General features: G+C 33.2%; 1 protein-coding gene across 1 annotated transcript; it reads right to left on the minus strand.

Annotated features, from left to right (window-relative positions):
* Nucleotides 1-3,720: 3,720 nt before the first annotated feature.
* On the minus strand, nucleotides 3,721-13,345 carry LOC128559062 (uncharacterized). Its single transcript, XM_053550086.1, has 2 exons — nucleotides 13,216-13,345; nucleotides 3,721-7,568 (listed from the first exon to the last, which is right to left on the minus strand). The coding sequence occupies exon 2, from the start codon at nucleotides 6,936-6,938 to the stop codon at nucleotides 5,937-5,939; it is 1,002 nt and encodes a 333-aa protein (XP_053406061.1). The 5' UTR covers nucleotides 6,939-7,568; nucleotides 13,216-13,345; the 3' UTR covers nucleotides 3,721-5,936.
* Between the last annotated feature and the right edge of the window lie 7,977 nt (nucleotides 13,346-21,322).

Raw genomic sequence — 21,322 nt, forward strand, 5'->3', positions numbered from 1 at the left:
AGATATCAAACAGTGGTGAGGGGCAGGTGTTCAAAGTCAGAAGATTTGGACTGATTTGCAAAGGTTTTACCATGCTGTCCGTACTGTTCAGGGTTAACTGAACTGCTACGCTATAGACTTAATCGGCTATTAAACTAGGCACATTGGTCCTACTTATTTGCAGATGGTATTTGTAAACCATATCGTAGTATTATGTTAAACAGAAAGATTTTGAAGTTTAATTACTCAGTAACCGCAATCATTATTGTCAGCAATGAACAAAGATCTAAAATCTTTTTTAGTCGTAACTATTCTATTTGCCAATTACAACTTGCTTTTCATTACGCTGAGTAAGATTTTCCGTGTTTTGTTATCAGTTGGCATTAAGGTTGATATAATACTAAGCATTATAACAATACCTAATGACATTGTCTTTGCATCTAAATATTCTCAGTAATAACTGTATTCTTTCACAAAACGACAGTTTTTATATTATGTTCAAATTTTGCATGTAACTGTACTTGTCAGTCATACCAGTTCTCTTTTACACAACACAATCAATGTTATATTCATGTCTCTTTTTTAGCTATTAAAAAAGGTTGATTGTACGGCGTCCATCGTCCGTCTTCCTGCGTCAACATTGTACTTAATTTTTTTCTCCTCTGAAACTACTGGTCAGTAGAATTTTTGGAAAGATTTGATCAAATGATTAATCTTGGCCCCTTTAAGGGCAGCTACTGCCAGCTAGAGCAAAAAAAATAAATAGGAAAAACATTTAAGGAACTTCTCATGAACCGCTTGATAGATCTTTATCAAACATAGTCTGTAGCATCATTATAACATCCTCTCCCAAACTGGTTCAGATGGGGACGATTGGCCCTTTTAGGGGTTACCATAGCTAAAATTGGAAATTCCCTTAAATGATGCTATCTCATGAACCACACAATGGATCTTCTTCAAACTTGATTTGTAGCATTATTTTAAGAATCTTCGCCAAAATTGTTCTGTTAGGGGCACTTGGTCTGTTAGAGTTCAAAACAGAAATACCTTTAAACGACTACTCATGAACCATTTGATGGATATTCACCAAACTTGGTCTAGAGACCAGTATAAGGTCCTTTCTCAAATTTGTTTGGTTAAGGGCACTTTGCCCCTCTTAGGGGCAACTAGAGCTACAAATATAAATATATTCTGGTCATGAATCGCTGGATGGATCTTCATCAGAGATGGCCGGTGGCATCATTAGAGGGCTCTCTCTCAATTGTATTCAAACGGAGACTGTTTGCTCATTCTAGGGCTAAAATCAAAAATATTTTTAATGACTACTTCTAATGAACCACTCAATTGACTGTCATCATTCTCGGTCCGTAGCATCATTATATTGCCCCCTCCATTTTTTTTGATTGTGGGTTGGGGTGGGGGAGCGCATGGCCCTCTAAGGGACCACTAGACCTAAAGCTACAAATGCTTTTAAATGACTACTTTTCAACCGCTTGATGGATCTTCATCAAACTTTTATTAGGTCCTTTAACTAATTTATTCAATTAGTGTGGCCTCTTTTAGGGGCTGCTAGAGTTGCAAAATAGAGATACCTTTTACTAAATTCCTCTCTAACTCCTGAATGGGTCTTCATAAAACCTTGTCCTGAGCATCATTATAAAGTCTTTTACCATGTTATGTCTTATATAAAATATATTCAAATAGGGACACTTTGGCCCTTTTAGGGACCACTAGAGTTGAAAAAGAAATAACTTATTAGATTATTTCTTTCGATGGGTATGCTTTGGTGCGTGACAGCAAAATGATAATAAAAAATAATGAACAGGTTAAAGGATTTTCACCAAACCTAGTTAGAAGCAAAGTCAGATGGTTAAGGTTCAGTTGAAGGACTTAGGCTCATTTAGGCCTCTTGTTAACTTTTCACACAATTAAATTAAGGCTCAAAGATATTACATCGCAAATAATATGTCCCGGTCATACCTTTCATACTAATCTTATTGTATATATTCCATTTAGTTTCTGCATGTTGTTCTCAAATCTGGTGGCATACATTTTAACTTAATGCGGAGTATCATAACAAGAATTCATAGCATTTATTTTGCAACTAAACATTTGCAGTCACAGCACACATGTTTCATATTTGGTAGAGTTACATCATGTGATACTTTAATAGTTTTGTGGCATTGATTTTGATTTACACCAACCATTTGGAATAACTGACTACTTACAATTCTAAGAAACATATATATCTATTCTCTCTCACAAACGCAATCGTTTTTTTTTATATTCCTTACAGTTTCTCTTCATGTACGTACTTTCATTTAGTGAATTGAATTTCAGCATTGCATTCCTTGTTTGATATTTAACATTGTTTTTTAAGTATTTAATTTTCAATTTTCTCTGTTGTCAAGGGTTGCAAGTTGAACGATAGGATTTTTGCGTCTGGAAGTAGGGATATTGTACTGCCAGTTCTTGTTGTCTTACGAATACTAAATTCAGCAAAATTTGCATAGTTAAAAAAGTGATCAACAAAAAAAAAATAGTTAGCCCCTTACTGTAACTTTGTAACGTAACATATGTTCTGTTTTTGATTTTATTTCTACTGCTCTTAATAGACAATAACTTACTATCACAAATCTGCTTCTCGGAAACATGTTTGCAAATACTGTTGTTATATTCAGTGGTATTTCTTAAGATACAGCTTCAGAATGACGAAAATAGTTTCTATCCGAAATACACATCAATAAGGTCTGTTGCAAATCTTGCATGTATTGTCTACCTACAGCTTAATTGACAATGATATGTGTTTGTATTAACAATAAAATGATAAAATAACCTGTATAAGCAATCTCACCTATGGCTAGCCAATGCATGTCGTGTAGATAGGCATTCTAAGTATATTTCAAACATGCTACAACTATGCCTATCCGCCATATTTTGTTGTGATCACATGCATGTAACTGTGCTTTCTATTGGTTAAAATGGAGTTAGAGCAATTCTGGATTAAGTTAAATGGAGATAGAACACTCCTTTACAAAGTCTAATGATGATCACATGATATTAGTTTATGTGTATGATTGGTCAGAATAATTTTAAACATTACAGTGCTTTAAGTCCTGGAGATAGAGTACTTTAATCGTTACTGTTACATTCAAACAGAGGACATGGAGCAAAGTATTACGCAGGATCTTTCTGTATGACGTCAAATGTTACGTTTTCTTGCTCCAGAACGATAGAGCTCGGCGAGACAAACAAAATGATGTAAAAATCTCATTTTTTCAAAAAATGGAGATAGAGCACTATAAGAATCAGGCGACGATATGCTAAAAGTACAAAAAATAATTTAGAGACATTCGCAGATGTATTCAAACGGCGGTGAACATGAAACCTTCAATGATACCTGTTACAAATATAATAAACCAGTTAGAAATGTTTAATTGATTACAATAACAATTTCTTAGAATTAGGCATAGAGCTTTATGTTCCAGACATTTGTAACTATAAAGAATATAAATATTGTTATCAACTAGCCGGCAATATTAATACGGGTAATTTTAAGAGTCTTGATGATTAAAGAATCAAAACTATTTTAATTCTGAAGGTCCAAATTATAAAATCCTTCATCTATTAATTTTGAAAATTGTCTCTGAAATAACTCAGTGTCGAAAAGAAAATTTAGACCCAACGCTCTTACTGAAAGGAAAAAAATGATACTTTTTAAAGTAATAAAAACCCAGGTAAAATTGTATCAATCAAACCCTTCCTTAATATCTCCTTAACCAAAGTTTTCATTTCGAATTTTAAAGAACGCTTTGTTTTAACTTCTGCAGACAAAGCTTCTAATAATATTTTATTATATGACGCTTTTACTACACAGAAATATTACAAAATGAACTGAAACATACAAAAACTTATCAGTTATCGCTACAAGATGAGAATAAATTGTAAAATAAATCATGTTGATCAATGTATAAACTTAATGTCGCTCTTGACGACAACCAGCTCCCTATTCTTTATTGGGTCCTAAAACTACACAAAACTCCATATAAAGCTCGATTCATTCAATTCAATTCAACCTTATACGCTACAAAAATATGTTTTTACTTTGGACTTCTTCGTTTACTGCAACAAAATAGCACGTGCTCCAAGGTATATGAGAACTCGGGGGTTAATCTATTTTGGTCCATCAATAACTCTGGGGATGTTATCAAAAAGCTAATAAACAAGAGCTTTATATGTTCGATTATAAGTTATAACTTACGACATTTCTACGCTTTATACTAATTTACCACATAATCTTATCAAAATCTTGATATAAAGAAATACTGGTAGCTTTAATTGATAAAACATTAGCAAGAGAAAACTTCTATTATCTGCCTTGTAATGAAACATGAGCATTTTATTTTTTTTTCTAACAATAAATCTAAGAGATACACCCTATGGAGTTGTGATCAGATGTGTGAAGCCTTTAGTTTTCTATTAGATGACATACCAGCAAACAAAACACGTTGTTCAAACGTTGTTATGACGTCTTTCTCCGACGTTGTAAAAACGTTGACATTTTGTAACTTTAAAAAGACGTCTTTTTCGCAACGTTGGAACGACGTTGTGTTTTGGTCGATAATGAAAGGTGTTTTGACGTCTTTCTTTGCAACGTTGGAAAGACATCTTAAAAGTACCAAAAAACACCACATAATCGCTGCGTCTTGACTTATACAAGAACGTATCGAGTATTTGAATAGACACAAGATGTATCTTAACATATTGGGTAGAGTAAAAATAAAAAAAAAATCAAATATGATTCAATTAGAATGCTTATTACTAAGTACAAATACATGTACAATAACCGTTTAGTCAAAAAAAAAAAACGAATTACACTTTGAGGATGCATGTATTGTGTAAGAAGAGCTCTCCAGACACAGCAACGGTCGATTGTAACAAAGCATTGTAACAAAACGTAAAATCAATGAATACAACGACATACAACAGTATATATGGGCAACCATTTATGCATCATTGTAACAAAGTACCATAGCACATAAAACAAGGGCTGTTAGAAAAGCAGTATGGTCCATTACTGAATTGATAACATATCAATGTGTCTTAAATTCGGCTGATGATGTACAACCATTAATCAAACCAATAAAGCAATACCAGAGACAAAGGAAAAGTGCATAAAAATCTGCAGTTGTAAGTAATAATTGGACGGAATGCATTAAGTATTGGTATAAGCATTACAGACCTTGTGATGTATGATTAAGGTGATGGTCTGAAACAAATATTCAAGTTTGAATAAAAGGCATAAGTTGAATAAAAGAGAGAAAGTGCACCAAACATTATATTGGAATATATAAGTTAACAAGGGGCAAAATTAGTGCTAACTTTATAAAATTGTGTGTCATACGAGTTGGGTATAGTGGAAAAGTTACTTAATATGCTTGAACAAAATGCATTGAATAATAGCAAACATTGAGTGAAACTATCTGGAATTCCATTTACAAAGGGAACATAACTCAAAATTTATTGGTACCTGAGTTTGATCGGGTCATACAATTTAGGTGATTTTGAACGACTATTTCAAGTTCAAGTTACAACAATGTCTTCAAAATGCACAGTCAAAGGCTCTAAAAGAGAGCAAGATAATATCTAAAAAACGAGTTTTCAAGTTCTTTTTTAAAACAATTTGTCTGAGTTCCTTTTTTCGAGAGGCCATTCGTTCCATAGTTTATGTCCAACAGTACTAAACCTTTCGTCAATGAACGTTTTGCGCTTGTTGAAAGGAACAACAAGCACCAAGTAACAGATTTTGATGAACGCAAGTTAAAACATTATTAGCTCGCCTTGACGAAAGGTATTGCAATACCTTGGTCATCGGTCTAGGGTTTGTCGTATGTTGAGTTAATTCTCAAAGATTCTCATAAACTAATTATGAATCGTCAAATGTTCTGTGAAACTCTTCATAAATGTTCCCAAATGCTGATATCTGACTGGCATGCCTTTGGTGGTTTATATCTCTTCATCAGTTCGATATCAATATTTATAGACCTGTTATTAATAAAAACACTTCCAACATGCTCCCATCCGTTACGTGGTGTTAAAAATGGTTTTCCTGTATATTTGTCACAATAATATGAATCATGCTGAAGGACAGAAGTTTTAAGTATCGGCCACGCAACTCTGTCTAAAAAATTCATATCTGATTTGTATTTGCTCTGCGGATTTTCTTTTAACAGTTTTACATATAAATCACTGAGTGAACCTTCAGTTCCTCCCCACATACCACCACTGATGAGGTATTTATGAGATGGATGGTCACGCATTACATGAAAACGTTTACCGGATACAATCCATTCATTCACAGCTATTTTTTCCCGCATACTTAATCTTGAATCGATATCTCTTACAAGATATTTTTCTACATGATGTGATCTCGTAACAAGAAACCTCCAAGCCATTTTGTTACTTATTTTACTTCCAGTCATGTCAATACATCTTACATGATTTTGCTCACAAAGCTTATGAATTAAAAGTGGAGGTACAGAGGAATCATGGTACACCCACATAGTCCAACCAGGATATATTGTTTTCATTAATTTAGCGTTTTCAAGTGCACCATCAGTATAACGTTTGTCTGATCCAAACAATGAATATGATACGACACAAGCAGATCCTCTGCGTTCTTCTTGTGGTGGCTGACTAGGTTTTAGAAGCATTACAAAAGTTTTATTTTCCTTGTTTCCGAGACAATCATGCTCTTGATTTGAACTGAATGACGATACATATTTTGGAAGGTAGATTGAAGTAATCCATTCAGAAAATTGATTAAATGACAACTGTGGTGGATAGACATATCCAAATCGTTTAATGTGTGTACGACTGACGATGGACAGTATATTATATTCACTGCATTGATGAAGAACAACGCCAACATCTGACGGACAGTGTCCCTTTAATGACATGATAGCTCTGCTTGTCCAATATTTCCATTTTAATTGCGCGTCAAACGGTATGATTACGAAATAATCTTAACCTTGATTGAAAGCATGAATGGCTAACATGTTTATGGAGTCAGCATAAAATGCTTTTGGCAGAAGAAGCAAACTTACGTTTAAAGTGTCTGTGTAATTCAGATTCATAAATTCAGAACCAATATTTGATTCAATACCAATATATATATTGTATTCATATCTAGTCTCCACTGTTTTAAATATAGATGGTAAGCACAATATTGATAACTGTAAAAGGGTTAATGGTGCTGAGTGTATGTTTTCGTGATAGGAACAAGCAATCAAAATGCCTACCCTTTTCTTACTTATATTTTCGTTTTCAGCAGTTATTTCAAAATAGTTGTCGGAACTGCGATTTATCTTAATGTTTAGGAAAAGATATGAATAAAGAAATCCTAAACAAAGTGCAATAACCCAATTGCGTTTTAAGCTATGTAGTGCACTGAAACACTGTTTCCTCCATCTTTTTTTTTCAAGTATATAGCACGCATAGTTGTTATAGTCCAGTGAAAAAATATTTTCAAAACTTCCGAGGCAATTATACCCAAGTCAACACATTGGACACTTGATCCACGAAGAGACCTGAAACACAACCACAAAAAATATATTTTATTTTTGTATGTTATACTCTACAAGCAGACATATAAGAAAGCTTTTCTTGCTATCAAAATAAAAACAAACTACGGTGACAAATATATTTGGGTATTTCTTGGCTTGTGTTATTAGGTTTTGGCTTCACAATATGATTTGTTCGATAAGACAGAACTGAAGTGAACAATTTAAGGTTCCAATGGCTATAAATAAATATCTCTGTATGCGGCGAGGTAAGTACAATGTTGGCGTAAAAAAGTTACAATAATTTTGGCTAATGAGAACAGCAGACATAACTATATGTCATTACATTAACAAATAATGAAAGCACATTATTAGCATTTAAAGAATCAGAGCTTTTAAACCATGTTTCAAACGTTTGGTTCAGTGGACCATCAAATTACATTACGTGATGTTTCATAAACATGACAGCTTTCCGACGCAAACATGAAATTGACAAAATAAAATAGTTATAATATTTGGAGTAAACATCACCCGACTTTTACAACTGGTTAAACAGAATAAGATTAAAATTACTTCGCCAAATTCCCTACTAATTTGCACACCAAAATATATTTCAGATGAATGTAAGTGACTTAACATACTTCCAAACATATCAGTGCAGATATATAATTGGGTCGTTCTATAACAGAAGTTATATTACTGACAAAAATCAAAATTGTTATTACTTTTCCAATTTTAAAATTTGAAAAAGTTATCTTAAGAATCGTAAGACTTACAATGCTTGTGTGTAAATAATTAATGTGACGTAAAGAACGGCATGGAAGCATTATGACGTCTTGCACTCTGAGTATTTTTCTTGTTATTTATGCAACACATTTTGAGTATCACTAACGAAAATATCATATATTTGAACTTTTATTACAAGTTAATATGTTTTCATTTCATTTCATTTTTGTTTCATAGTGGGCCTTATATCATTACTTCTGTGATTTGGTATTTCGATTGCCATGACAACACGAATAACATGCATTTTGCTAAATAAGATAGAATTAGTTTTGCCCTAACTGTATTACTTTTAAAGATTTTAAATCATTTTAATAATTAAATTTATCTCAAAGAAAGACCCATATGGTATTAATTACATTTCCGCCATAAAAAAAAAGAGTCTATGTTGCCATAGGAAGTGTTCAGTTTGATCTATGTCATTCCTTCATGTTCATACAAGTAACACAATCTCCAGATATACAATGTATATTCATTTTATTGAGAACTGTTAGTGTGTACTAAAACATGATAGTGTTGATTTTTACTTTGCATAATGATAGTTTTAAATTATTTACCTTTATTGAAAATATTATGTCTCAATTAATTTATGTTATACCAAAACAGTATTAATTTATTTTATTGACGATGGTAGAACGTATTATGAACAGCAGGCAGTCGGACTAGTAATAGAGAGACAGCGATATCATACACATGCGCATACAAAAAATGTAAATGTGAAGTGTATGTAATATTCAGCGTTAAACTTGTACACATAACTTTTATGTGAATAAATTTTTCTTTTCTGATTTTTGTCTCATGAGAAGCTCTTTGAACCTACACGTATGCGTATCCGCACACGTACAAAATCGCAGCCTCTCAACAAGACCTGTGTAAAGCAAGCCACAAAGGAATGAACACATTATATATTGTAAAGATGATCGAATAATGTCAGACTTTTAAACGTTTCACCTCTTTCAGAAGTTAACACGAAATATTTAAACGCTCGTTTCACTATCTACATTTAACTAAATAGATAATCACTGCGGATTACTAGACACGACCAGCCCTTTTTCGAATACCGTATTCGAAAGCCTGGGGCTCCGCAAATGTATCAGTCTGGATCTGAAAAGCAAATTTGAAAGCAGAAACACGTCAAATTGGTAATATATATATATATATATATATATATATATATATATATATATATATATATATATATATATATCGAGTTTGCTAGATGAAAGCGTCGGAAAATCATCGATAAAATCATTCACACCCTTACTCAAATTTAAAAAATAAACAAGGATTTGATGAAATAAGAACATTGATAGATTGCTAAATTCTAATAATCCAGATAAATGATAACAGAAAATACAGGAAGTTTGCCAGGGGTTATACATATGACATAATATGTATCAAAACAAATGCCAATGCCTGGCCTGCTAATATGTATTGATGTTTAATATGACTGGAAGAAACAGTATGAAACTAGAAATAATTCTCTCCGATTTTCTGCAATTTCATACCTGCATACTGAAGTCACAGCAAATATCCTTTAACGAACCACCGAGCCCGTGTTAGAAACAACTTATTATAAAGACAAGAGCGAGTGATGTAATAGAATAATCGATTTGATTTTTCTTGTTTCCTCTTTTTTTTGTAAGCCAGCTGGATTGATTCTAATATGCTGCATTTAACTTGAACGTGGTTCGAACACACAACAGAGAGGGACAAGTGATCCGTAGCTAATGACATGAATTTGTCGACCGCAAAAGACCTACAGTAGATTTCCACCGGGCACGCCAAAACAACGGGAACGCCGAAATTGCATTGCGGCCTCATTTTCAAAGTACAAATACGTTTGTTTTTATTCATTATAAATATTGACCAGTACTGCGGGTACGTCGCTAATGCAGCATTGCGACCACTTTTCTTTGAACAAATTGTTAATGTACTGTAAATGATCCCCTGCCTCGGGCAATTTAAACAAGGTACATCGATCAATACATATGTATTTCAATCAGGTACACTTAATCAGTATCGCCTGGACGCTCGTTATACAAATTCAGGCGTTTACAGATCCATGATGAAATGCTGAAATTATTTTGTCAACAGTGTTGTGGAAACTTTAACTGTTGAGTAGTAGTTATCCTCATTTTAACCTATTTGATCTGAAAGAAGAAATTAATTGTATTGTATGATAGGATAATTGTGTCAATTATGCAGGGGATTTTTGTTCTATAATTTAGTTTGTAGGCCTAATTGACTTTATTGAACATAGAAAAGATATGATACTCTACATGTACATAATTGACCCAAAACATGGATTAAGATCAAACTCCGCATCCAAATCAAAAATATAAACGAGGGTTTTAAAGTATGACACTACATGGTTATATCTAGAAACATCATTATGACCTCATAGTACCATGGTTTTTGACCGGTCAGTAACACGCGAAATCTCAAATTCACAGGCCAGACCGCTGAATGCCCTAAATAGAGAGAATCTACTGTACTTAAAATGCATTATATCTAGTATTTTCATGAATATATTATTACCATTTCTTTTTTGAAATTAAGTTCCTGGAACATTTAACAATAAAAAACAGCTTCAAACAGCCTCAAAACCAAGTAAACTTAATTTTACCTTTTACCTTTCATTCATTTTACCTGAAATATCCCTCTAATGGTTGAGTATCACTACTTCATGATTACAATACAGTAAAACGAAATAGTAATATGAACCATTATCACAATTATTCAGATCAGTAATTGTCATCATCATCATCAGCAGCAGCATCGCCATCGTCGTCATATCGTCATCAGAATATTATTACTATCGTCATCATTACCATGATCGACGTCACCATCGTCATTAACGTAACATAATGTACCAACATGATATCATATCATTATCATTTCGTTATATCACAATCATTATTGTCATCATCATCGGACCATCATCATAATCATCATCATCATATCAGTTTCATTATATCGTATCATCATTATAAACAAAATCATTTCATCTTGTAGTATCATATCATCATATTCTCATAACGTACCTTCATCGTAATCATTATCATCATAGCATTGTTATATCATCATACCATCATCACCATCATTATGTTATATCATTATCATCATCATCATGAAAATAATTGTCATCTTTATAACTGTATCGTCAAAACGTCATATTGTCATTAAATCAGCATCATACCATCATCATACCATTATGATCGTATAGACACAAACAACGTATTACCATATTATCATAATAGCATCAACATCATTTCACCAACATCATTGTTATGCCATTATAATATCACAATCAACACCTTACCACCACCATCATCACCATCATAATAACATTATCATACTATATGCATATCATCATCATCATCATCTACTAAACGTGTCACCACTTAAAATCATGCTGACGAAACTGAACGAGGGGTGTAGGGTCCTTTGATATCGGTCTTTTCATCATCGTTATCGTCATTGCCAGCACATTTGATTATCTCCAATTACTGTAAATTAGGTTTTTGTTACATGATAATTGTTCGACTGTTAACAAACTTACATGTGCTTAGACCTGGAAATTTTGAATGAATAGTTATGCAACGCTGAACATAGTTCTAAAATAACATTACATGACATGCATGACAACAACAAAATTTTATAAAACTTATCTGCATGTTCGTGTCCCAGCAACCATTCCTTCTTCAGAATATCATCCAACCAGCGTAACAGCTTAAATTTATACTACGAGGTAACTATTAAACAGCATTTTTTTATCGGTCTTGTTCCGACGAACTTGTTCGAGGGCGTGGCAAATATATGCCAAGCGTGTAGATTATACATTTACAAAACAAACCGTAAACGAAATGCAACTGATGTTGAATAATAGCAGAAAGTAATATCTTGCATGATGAAAATTAGTGCGCATTGATCACCAAAAATAACATAAGTTATTTCTAGGAGAGAACATCAATTCATTAATAAGCACAATTTGCGTACGTAGCAATTACATAGCTTCGACAAATCCCAACTGATGAATATCATTTATCAAATGTCAAATGTCGGTCATGAAATAGAAACTTGATCCTCAAGAAATAGGAAATAATGTTATGAGTTGTATTTTATAAGGAATGATTGTCACATTTATAAAATAAAATATTTTAATCAATGTTGATTATCCGTTTTATTAGCGTTAATGGTATAATTGATATTTATCTCCAGGATCCTCAGGTGAAGAAAAAAATCTAATAACAACTGATTTTAAAAATTAGATATGTTTAAAAAACACATTACCCATTCAAAAATGAAATTTATTTGTTGTGTTTAGTTCTTGTTTAGTAAATTTCTTTCAAGCATCATTTTATCTCATTGAATTCGGCTACAAACAAATAAATGTCTTCAGCTTGACTGTCGTTACTATAAATAGCGTATGAACAATACAGCTTCTTATGTTTTAAAAGTTGTTTCTAGTAATGTAGAAAATATCTCAAAATTATCAAAGCATAAAATGTTGTAAAACAATAACTGCTATGACCTAGTTGTTTTGTCCATCAATGCAGATAGTTTAAATTGATTTGGAGCTAAAGCAAAACAAACGTTTGTCCACTGTCATTTAAAGGAGAAGTTTGAATAATATTGTTTGAACTATTCTACGAAAGTAGTATTAGACTCGCACACAGGACATAATTAGAAATTGCATTTTTACGTAAACTAACCAACTTGAGTTCTTTTCGCAGTAGAATTATAAGACGAATGCACAGGAAAGGAAATACATCTGCTTTGTTGTTCCCAAGAGTTAAAATTACAAGGTTTGGAAAAAATCCCATTATCGAGTCAATGATATCAAAGTAATCATTAAATTGATCAGAAGAAAAAATACATTTCATACCGTTTATTCCAAATAAAAATGAAGTACACTTCCAATACTGTTTCTGCGCAAACCTATAATCGATGTCAACACACTACCTACAAACTGAACTTCATATACCTTGTGCACGGCCCGATTGCCTACATATCATATTGGATATAAGATTTGTATCACTGTTTAAGTAAAACCGTTTTTAAAACTATTAACTCCTTAACAGGTCTAACATATATCCAAACCGTAAAATGTTCAGTCACTGTTCGTAAGCGGTATTTTTTTTTCTAATGATACATTATATAGTAATCTGAAATGAAATATTTCACAAAATAAAATAAATCAGCGAGTATATATATATACAACCCCAGGCCCGAAAATTTTATTCAGTTTGTCATAATATATTTCGAATAATTTTGAATTCAGTCTGGTTGATAATGTTCTAAAGAAAGATGTACATTCATAATTGTATTAATATTTTCTGAATCTAATATTTTTCTTACAAATAATGGAGGGTCTGGAAAGAAACTGGACAGTTTTGTTGCACAAGATAGGTGGTCTCCATTAATTTTAACTACCGGCCAATCTATCTGTCTTGAAAAAACTATACCGGTTCTCTATACAGTTGAAAATAAAAGAGACAGACAACAACACCACAAGGAAATAACGAATGAAAAGTATGTGTAGTAAACTAAAGAAATATAAAAAGAAAGACATGAAGAACAAAAATGAAAACAAATAATACAAGTAATTACCTTTCCTTCGTATTTTGCAAATGGTTAAATTTCAGACTTTATTATACTATGTTTAAACGAAACTGAAGGTCGGTGGTTTTACCCAGGTGCCCGCTCGTGATGATATAATGCACGGAGGGGCACCTGGGGTCTTCCTCCACCATTAAAGCTGGGAAGTCGCCATATGACCTATCATGTGTCGGTGCGACGTTAAATCCAACAAAGAAAGAAAGAGTTAAACGAAACTATGAAAATATGTTTTAATTCTTTAAGGGTGTAAAGGACCAACCAGGGAAGGGATTGAAAACAACATAGAACCTAGAACAAAACTCTGGTGTTGAAACAACACTTCAGGAAAATAGGCAGAAAAAAAATTTGAATGTGGAAATTTATAAAAGAGATGGCAAAGGGGTATTAAGAAGACTAGCAACACCTAATCTCTAACAAATAAGCGGAAATTTTATATGATAAAGACAGAATGGCATTAGTTAATTAAAGGAACAGACCTCAACAAATAATGGATATTTTTTAGATATCAGACAACTATTGCTACATTCCTTAAGAAGGCTTTAAAACTTAGTTACTGACTGACTATTTGTTATGGAAACACATAAGAATTAACTGTGATTACTAATTTTATTCAGAATTGAAAAAGCATTGCGATACCGGAAGTAAACTGTCTTAATCATAAAGGCTTATATTTAATACCTTTAAGCACATGATGAATTGGTAAAAAAAAATGGAATTTTTATTACCCTGTCAGACAGTTTTAATTCTCAACTCAGGCATGTTTTAAAGCTCACCTGAGCCCAATTCTCAGGGTGAGCTATTGTGATCACTAACTATCCGACTTCCTTCGGTCTGTCCGTACATCGCCTGTCCAGCGTCCGGCCACACTTTCCTTTATACAGCATCTCCTAAAACCAACAGGACAAGTTTTGATGAAACTTCACAGGGATATTTCTTGGTTGTTCTTTATCATGTTTTCAAATATTTGGATTCCATATAGAACTTAAGAGAAAACAATCTTCTTGTACAAAACTATACGTCTGACGTCTTTTATATTTGGTATGTAGCATCATCTAGGGGTCTTCTACCAAGATTTTCAAATTATTCCACTATGGTCTAATATGGTCCTTTGTTTTACATAAACATGTTTGTTTTTGAAGCAGTGGCAAAGACATTTGGACCCTCTGCCGAAATTACCTTAGCCATTCTGTTTCGGTAAAAAAACATAGCCGCCAGTGGGCGAGCTTATTTTCTCTATATGGCTTGTAAATTTCAAAAATATTCTACTTTCCACTAGGCAGATTTACACTAAACTTCACAGAAATGATCATTGGGTGTCCCCCTATAAAAACTGCAAAAGGAATTGAAATTCATGCATAACTCCGTTTGTCACAGCAACCATGGCAACCGAAAGGAATAAACTTAAAAATCTTCTTGTCCAAAACCACAGTAGCTAGGGCTTTGATATTTGGTATGTGGCATAATCTAATGGTCTTCTACCAACTTAGTTCAAATTATCCCCCTTAGGTCAAATATGTCCCCGCCCTAGGGGTCATATGTTTTATATAGAGTTTTATAGGAAAACTTTGAAAAACTTCTTTTCAAAAACCACAGGGCTAAGGTCTTTGATATTTTCTATGTAACATCATCTAGTGGTCATCTACTGAAATTATTCAACTTATCCCCCTAGGGTTAAATATGGCCCGCCCCTGGGGTCAAATGTTTTATATAGACTTACATAGGAAAAAACTTTGAAAATCTTCTTGTCCTAAACTGCAGGACCTAGGGCCTTGATATCTGGTATGTAGCATCATCTATTGGTCCTTCACTAGGACTGTTCAAATTATCCCCCTAGAGTCAAATATTGCCCCGCCCAGGCCGGGGTCACATGGTTTAAATAGACTTGTATAGGGAAAAAAATAAAAAATCTTCTTGTCTGAATCCACAAGACCTAGGTCTTTGATGTTTTGTATGTATGTATGAACATTGCCTTATGGTCCTCTACCAAGATTGTTCATTATTACCATGGGGTGAAAATATGCCCTTCCATGGGGGTCCATAGTTTTACATATATTTATATTTGAAAAACTTTAAAAATCTTCTTGTATGAAACTAGAAGGCCTAGGCTTTTGATATTTGGTATGTTGCATTATTTAGTGGTCCTGTATATCAAGATTATTCAAATTGTGCCTCTTAGTTGAATAGAGGCCCCACCCAGGGTGTCCCAAGTTTTACATAGACTTACATAGGATTTTTTTTTAATCTTCCTGTCTGAATATGCCTTTGATATTTGATATATATCATTGCCTAGTTGATGTCTAACAAGATTGTTTGAATTATGCTCCTTGGATGCAAAGAAGCCTTGCCCTGACCTACTTTCTTGTTCTTTAAGATACAGCCTTGAAATTTGGGTGACATGTACAGTTTTGCACATTGATCTTAAAACAGACTCAGTGACCATGAATATGACATACTGACCTACTTTCTTAATATTTTAGCATCAGTTTGACAATTGATACATGTAGCTCACATTACTCAGGTGAGCGATCTAGGGCAATACTACCTTTTTGTTTTGTTTAGACGTATACTTGTTTAATGTTTTGATACACTTTATCTCTCTTATTACGTAATACTTTTGAGATAGACTCAAGCTATTGTCCAATATCTCTATTCACATTTGAGTCAATAACAATCCGGCCACAGCTCCAGCTTCCTCAGATGTCCCCAGTTTCACTTTCCAGCATAGTCGAGCGCACTATCCTCTTTGACATCTCTTGTTTATTCACTAATAGCCTAAGGGTAAATGAAGATCTTTGTTATTATTATTACGTTTTTTTTTCAAGAAATACCTAGTTCTAAAATCATGCAATAAAGGATGTTTTGAATTCTGTACAAAAGATTATAATATGTGAAAATATGTCATTGTTTTCATCTTTAAAGCTTATTTACAGTGAAATAAAAGTATTGATTTAAATCTGCATTGTTTAGATGTTTTTCATAGAAAGTTAGTTCCTATCAGTTATAAACGTATTACACATGATTCATTTGGATTTGGGTGGATTTATTTATTCACGGTCATAATAGCAAGAGGAGATATAGAAATGCACCCTTCTTTTAGTATGTCAAAATGTTTTGTCTAGACAAAAAAGTTATTGGTCAATAGTTTGGGTATGTTCATTTCCACTAAGTTTGGCATAGGATGTATTTACAGCACTGAGAAAGGTTAAAGTGGGTGAACAAAAAAATATATTAGTAGAAATGCAAGAATGTAAATCTTCTGCAATATTTCAAGTGTTTAACAGTTTACTATCTTCTGCATAATAGTTTGGTTATTTATAAGAATATCTTGCAAAAGTCTTAGGTTACAAAGTTTGTACTACTAGTTACTTTCAGAGTTATTGCTTATTGTCCACTGCCGTCTTTTTTGAAGAAAAAAATGCGGGACATAGAAATGGGCCGCATCCTTCGCATCTGGTCCCTAACTGCCATCTATGAAGATATTTTGAAATGACTTTACCAAAAATGTTTTCTATAATTATATGATGTGTAATGTGCAAACTGCAGACCCCTAGTTCCAAGTTCAAGGTCACACATCTAGGTCAAAGGTTAACAAACTCTGACATTCATAAAGGGATTTGAGTTTGCACAAATGTTCCCGACGTGTCATGTGCAAGACCCAGACCCGTAGCTTAAGGTCAATGTGTAACCTAAGGGCTAAATGTTAACACTGTCTGTTTCTTGTATGGTCAATAATTCTGCCATTCATAAAGACATTTTAAAATTACTTGGCACAAATGTTCATTATAATAAATAGATGTTATCGCAAGACCCAGACACCTAGCTCCAAGGTCAAGGTCACTCTTAAAGATCAAAAGTTAACATAGTCCATTTCTTGTCTTGTCTATTACTCTGCCGTTCTTCAAGGGATTTTAAAATTGCTTAGTGCAAATGTTTACCATAATAATTAATTTGTCATGCACAAGATCCAGTTCCCTAGCTCTAAGGTCAAGGTCACACTTGGTCATAGATTTAGAGAATCAGTTTCATGTCCAGTCCACAGCTACTATAAAGGGATTTAACAATTACCTGGCACAAATATTTTCCATAATAAGATGGAGTGTCATATGCAAGACTCAGGCCCCTGTCTTACAAGGTCACATGTAGAAATCAGAGATGATCAGTAACTACACTTACGGATTTCTTAGAGAAATTATTTTTTGCCTAAAATGAGTTGGTTAGTCCCTTAAAAACCACTAAGGGGAAGTAATCAAACTTGAAAATAGTGAAAGGTGGAAATGAAAGAAAAATGAACAGTACAAGAACCAAACCTCTTCACCTAAATGTTTTCGAATTATTGCACTTTTTAGCTCTTCTGAGCAAAATGAAAGCTCGCCGTACCTCACACTTCAAACGACTTCTCAGAAACCATTTTGTGTAGGTTGATAAACTTTGCCTGGGTATTTCTTGGACGGTTTTCTAACAAAGTTGTTTAAAGAGTTTCATTACATGCAGAAGTCTGGTTGTCTTGGTAACGTAAAATAAAACGTTTTGTTGGATCTACTATATTATATTTGATGGGCATGTTCCTCGGGTCATCCTCTACCAAGACATTTCAAATTGTTCCAGTTAGTCAAAAACATGACCACCTTGGGGTTGGTCACTTTTCCCTCTTCAGTGTATTATCAGAAACTGTTCGTCAGATTTTCAAAAAAAATGTAAAATGGGTGAGTATGCGTTGATTATGTCTCCATTTGCATTTTTAATAAGCGTCCCCAGTTGTAAAGTTTATGCCAGGAATGTCCCCATTTGCATGTGTGCAAAGTGTCCGCATCGCGTTATGTATATCTAAAGGATCAGAAAAAATCACAAAAAGCACTTGGTTATAACCGCATACCCCCGATGTTTTGTTTTCAGAAAATATTGCATATTTGGCAATTTCTACAAGTAAATTCTGAATAAAGCACATTTATTCGGATTCTGAATGCTTTCAGATTTATTCATGATAGAACTAAATCATTAGCTCTCTCACGGATGACATACTCAGTTCCAAATTTGTGACGAAAGTAGCGAGCCATGTTAAATTGTATTTGTTTATGGTAAGAACAGCATTACATGTATCAAAGTTTGTTTTAGTGCAGTATATTTGCTGTGTAACCTGACTGCGATTAAGCAGATAATCTTAAAAGACCAAATGTCCAAATAAAAATAATCCATGCAATGATAAAGAAATATTTTCTAGGCTCGAAATATTTACAGAATATATAGGACAAAGTACTGTTACATGCTCTTTTCACTGAACTCAGTTTGTGGCAGACGTAAGTATTGTATGTAAGTATTCTCCGTAAGTATTGACCTTGTACTCATGGATATTCCGTATATTTCCGTAAATTAATTTTGATATGACATCATCATGTCCAAAGAGCGTTCAGTTACCAATCTTGGGTTGTTTTTTTCTCTCATCTGTTAACGTAACATACGGAAAAATTGTCATACTTTTCATGATTTATAGTTCAATTACTGATAAAAGAATACTTTTCAACATTCTTCTACGTACATATCAATAATCGCTCTACAAAATGACTAAAATCTTCAGGGCCGGACAGCTGTTCGTTCATTCGGAACTGGCGTCCGAACACAAAAATATGATAGGTTTCAGAAAATATTGTAAGAATAAAAGTAATTTCAATATATTTAAGAAAAAAAAAAGATCTGCATTGAATTCGAACCGACAGTAACATGCATAGAAGGCAGATAATTTACCACTACACTACTGTAACACTGTCTATACATATATCGGTTATTTTGATCAGTGTATAAATTTTCAGCATACAAGTATCCCGTAGAAATAACGAAAACGCCCGAAAATAGTGGCGAAAACTAATGAGTGTCAGGTCAATACTTACGGACAATAAGTAATAGTTAGTGTTCGAGGAATAGGTCTGCATTGTGTATATAGACCTTTAAGGGATTTGTGAACCGAGCGAGTGTAGCGAGCTATGTTTTCAAATCTCCTCACATGTCTATAAATACCATACAGACATATTCCGAGAATTATAACTGACTTACCTACATGCTTCTTTGTTTTGTATAGTCCAAACTGGTTTGGGATTTGTAAAACGTTTGTAACGTGTACGTTTGATTAAAAACAAATAATTAGAAGAGGGAACAAGACAGTATATACTACGATTTATCGGATACTTTTAATATAACAAAAATGCCCAACTTGCCACGCGCCTGTATATGTATTTTTCAGCAATTAAACATAATATTTTGTGTTGCATGAAATCTCCGTGCACATTTGGAAAATATTGAGAAGATTATAGTCTCTTTCTGAGGTCAGCAATGTGTGTCTAGTCAGTTAGTCAGAATTTGCTGCGAATGGTATTTTTAATAATTTTATAAGCTATTCGAATAAAACTGTAAGTTTATTTAAATCTTTAATTTGCTACTTAAATATACACATTCATTATAAAAGTATTTATATAGAATGATTATTACATTATCTCAGGAAATGCGTATCATCCGTATCACGTTAGCCAGTAAATAGTACGTGCCCTTTACGAAACACACAGATATCGTAATTGGGTCCCCTTATATATTTTTTGGTAAAATAATCTTAGCAGGCTAGGCATTTTCCCCTGAGGGTATATCATCTCGGACAGGATAAAAAATATACGCCAATTGGTGTAACGGGGACAACATAGGAACAATAGAAAACACTACAGATTTTATGATTTTTTTATTAAGATAGTCATACCATCATGACAGCTTTGTAAGATACGTGTATAAAAGTTGTACGCAGACATGTTCGTAATTTAGATATATAGGTAAATCAAAATTATAAACTATAAAATTATCCAACCGAGGTAATATACCCCGAAATGTGCTATAAATAAGCGCACACCATGATATGAAAACCTTCTATCTTCTTGAAAATGAAGGTAACAAGTATCACTAATTAAGAGGTTAGTAGTTCAAGACCTTTGTTTTCTGTGACATGGCAACGATTTGAATAAAAATTATTTCGTTTAAAGTCGTTCTGGTCCTCCACATCTGATTCATGTGAAGTTGTCAGTAACTTGTGGATGTAAAGTAAATACAAGTGTAGAATCCAAGAAACTGAGTGTTTTACAAAAATGAAAGACAGTAAAGGCAAATGGCGTAAGACCGACAAAACTTTGTAAAGTGCAAACTATATAATAATATTTAAAGGCATAAAAGTTTCAACCGTTAATATAATATGAAATAACGACATTCAGCAAATTAGAACATTTCTTCAGAAAACGAGGAATGTGTTTTGACCAGTTAAAAACTGCCTTTAAAATATGTTTAAACTGTCAATCTTATTTCAGACACATCCGGAAATGTTATAGAATATATCACGAACATTTAAC

The sequence above is a fragment of the Mercenaria mercenaria genome, chromosome 8 (assembly GCF_021730395.1).
Source record: "Mercenaria mercenaria strain notata chromosome 8, MADL_Memer_1, whole genome shotgun sequence".
Taxonomy (NCBI): Eukaryota; Metazoa; Mollusca; class Bivalvia; order Venerida; family Veneridae; genus Mercenaria; species Mercenaria mercenaria.

Excerpts from the sequence above, each read along its gene's own strand:
- LOC128559062 (XM_053550086.1), bottom strand. The coding sequence starts at position 6,938 with ATGTCATTAAAGGGACACTGTCCGTCAGATGTTGGCGTTGTTCTTCAT.